At 47.6% G+C, this 3,271-nt stretch overlaps 1 protein-coding gene across 1 annotated transcript; it reads left to right on the top strand.

Annotated features, from left to right (window-relative positions):
• Positions 1–276: 276 nt before the first annotated feature.
• LOC144165279 (uncharacterized) lies at positions 277–1,314 on the top strand (the record flags this gene model as incomplete). The annotated part of the gene is made up of 2 exons (XM_077695407.1): positions 277–572; positions 861–1,314. Coding segments are annotated over 2 exons (498 nt in total), but the record flags the coding sequence as incomplete, so codon positions are not given.
• Positions 1,315–3,271: the final 1,957 nt, after the last annotated feature.

The raw sequence follows: 3,271 nt of genomic DNA, 5'->3' as shown, positions 1-3,271 counted from the left end.
TGCGGAAGGCGTTTTTCGCCTGGCAACACCATTTCACCTTGCTCATCAACCCCAACACCAGGGGCAAGCTGAAATCGGTGTCCAGCAAGGGCTACGTTCAGGCGGTGGATGCAGCCATCAACGCCAGTCCCTTCGCCAGCCAGGCCAGGGTGGACCTGCTCAAGCAGGTAGGCATCATCTATGATGTCGACGAGGTGCCGCACCTGGCCCCAGCTGTCCGCATGCTGGCGCAGTACTGGGACAACCTGCCCTGAGCTGGCACCTCGCCATGGGTGACTACATTTTCAGCGCGGACTTTTAGTCTTTTTCCTGTTTATAGTGAGCCTGCCTTTCTCTGGCGTCCTCACGTTCATTAATAAGACATTCGAGAACTCGCGCCTGCTGAAAGAGGGGGAGGCTGTCTACGAAGCAAAGCACGTCGTCGTGTGCAGCGTGAAGGAGCGAACAGATGAAGAGACTACGCTGGCTGCACTAGTACTGCAAACTTCAGCGCTCACCAAGGATCCCCACGAACTTGAAGTCGTTATAAGCGGCAGAGAAGTGGGTGCAGCGTCCTGTTCGTGCAAAGCAGGGTATGACAAAATCACAGTGGTAGTAGCATTTATTTGCACAAAAAACAGGCGTAAACATTTTTAAAAACTGGTTCTGTAAAAGACCCCTCATTGTTTCATTGCAGCTATTTCAACACAACTGCATGTAAAAAGATGTTATTATTCACATATATATTCACATGCAATGAGTACAGGAGAGCCCAAATGACAGCAAGTGTTTGATGAAATTTTGGGTTTTTCTACATTGCTTAGTTCCAAGCATAGTTTCACGGCTTTGAAGCTCACAGATGGCAACTTATCTATTTTTAGCCAGCACAAGTGCAAGCACATGGTAGCCCTCCTGCTGCATATCAACTCCCAGAAGAAATTCAGTGTGCTGTCGTCTACAGACCTGCCCCAGCAGTGGGGCAAGGCCCAAAAATTGGGGGTAAAAGAAAAGTACCAGCCTAGAAAGATTGTGGACCTGCCAAGCTCAAAAAAGGTAACTAAGCTATGTTCATTTTACTATTGACTGTTTGTGAAATAGTAAATGTATGGCACGAAGGATAATCTCAACTCGACATCTTACAGTGAGTCGTCTAATTTAACTTAATTGCATAAATATTAGCAACTTCAACACTCTTCCTGTGGAAATAAGAATGGAAGCAAACCTGCCGTTTATGTACACCCATTCAGTCTCAGATACCAAGAATGGCATGCATAACTGTCTTCCCTTTACTTTGCAACAAAAACTGCTCGTGTCCTCTGGACCCTATCAGCTATGTTCTGTGCATTGTGCTTGAAAACTGACAAAACAAATTTGGTCAATCGTCCAGCCTTCACAAGTAAATGTGGCACACCAGTGCACAAAAATGTCCGTGCTCTACCTATTCAGCTACACTATAATGCAATGAAAGCCCACTAAACGTTTGAGGAGGAGGAGGAGAAAACTGTATTGAACATGTTGATCGAGCTTGTAAGTGGGCGGGGTCCTCAGTCCAGGAGTGCGGCCTAGTGACCTGCTTCTTTTGGGTATATTTAATGACTGGACGCCACTGCAATGCTGTTTTAGGTCAAGAAGGAGCACATCAAGTTGCCGGAAGACAACAATACTGAAGAGGCTACTTCATGGATTGCCCTACAGCTCATCTGCGCTCAGTCACAGCGAATGAAATAAGAACACGCACTACTATATTTCCAGCAGTTTTGCAATTTACACTATTCCTGTTTGCACCATGTCAGTGTACATAACTGGTCATGCCTAATTTGGTCGCCTTGTATGCATAATTTTTGAGGCTGCCTTGGTGGAGGTGTCAGTCCTTACACCCTACTTAATGCCGCAACTTTAGTTTGCATGTGCAGCTATACAGGTGATGGTGCCCACTAAGCACAGCCAACAAAAAAACAATATGGAATATTTTCACTTGGCTTCACTGTAAAGCACCAATTCAAAGGAAGTTTGAAGATCTGTGAAAGAAAAAAAATTATTTTGCTTTCCACACTGGCAGCCATCCTATGCGATCTAACCAATTCCACTTCCTTTTTGTGTTACCCCCTTCCAAACGAAAACAATAAAAAAGTGGGAAACATCTTGGCCATGCCCGCCCGGTCGGGCGGGGCCTTAGGACGCGCGCCGGTACAGTTTAGTTCTTAACCCTGTCTTGGCGTTTATTATGCGCTGTACCACTCGGCCAATAAACCCCCTGCTTCGTCCTGGCCCTTTGGTGCCTGTCGTCGCCTTTGTCAGCGAGTCAAACCCGTCGCGGCGTCTCCCTCGTGGATGCCGCGAACCTCTCTGGGGCATTTTGGATGGGTCACTTCCGCGTGTGTGTTAACACCCTGTAACCCACATAGGCCTGCCTGGGGCCCATCTAGCCCAAATTGGCGCCCGACATCTCTAGCGAAGCTAGCCGGGGTCCTCTGCTATCCCATACGTAGGCCCATCTGGCCCACAAGCTCGAAGGGTAATTTGGATTTAAAGTAAACTGTAGCAGAGAATTTTGTAACGAGAAGCAAATCCACTGCCTCTAATGCAAAAAGCCTTTGCCTACTGTGGAAGTGTCTGCTCGCACCAATAGCACCTGTGGGCGAAGCACCCAGGGCAACACCACCTCGACATTTTTTTTTCAAGGCCTCGGCAAGCCTCCGTCTCGACAGCGTGACGTCACTTCAGTGAGATCTGAGAAAACAACGCTCGACTGGCTGGAACCGGAATGGCTTGCGGCTTCTGTTCGACAAGTAGCCAGACAGTCTTTCCCTCCAAAACTAGTTTTTAAAAAGCGAACTGAAATAAAAATTATTTGCTACAACCAACAAAAAGCGCTTTGCAATACTATATTCTTCAAATGTTGTTCTTATTTAATTTGTTCGCAGTTTACCGTAATTACCCGATTCTAACGCGCCCCCGATTCTAACGCGCACCCTATTTTCCTGGCAAAAAAAAAACGAAAAAACTTGCACTTCCGATTGTAACGCGCACGGAACTTTGTGAGCAAGAAAAACGAATGCGAGATAAACGGGCGATTTATTTCTCGAAGTAATCTCACTCATCCCCCTCCTTGTCTCCTTCCGCTGTCCGCAACATCTCGTCATCGATGCCGTCAAGCGCGTTCGCGATGCCACACTTCATAACGCACATTCAACCACGGTCGATGGGATCATGGCCCACGCCTCGCACGCCCATCCTGCGAACTTCTCCAGAGGCGCACGCTTCAGCCGACCGCTTGTTTTGAACGCGCGAG

The sequence above is a fragment of the Haemaphysalis longicornis genome, unplaced genomic scaffold, assembly GCF_048455015.1.
Source record: "Haemaphysalis longicornis isolate Haplotype H1 unplaced genomic scaffold, Haemaphysalis longicornis Haplotype H1 scaffold_14, whole genome shotgun sequence".
Classification (NCBI taxonomy): domain Eukaryota; kingdom Metazoa; phylum Arthropoda; class Arachnida; order Ixodida; family Ixodidae; genus Haemaphysalis; species Haemaphysalis longicornis.
This window is presented reverse-complemented; position numbering and strand designations above follow the sequence as displayed.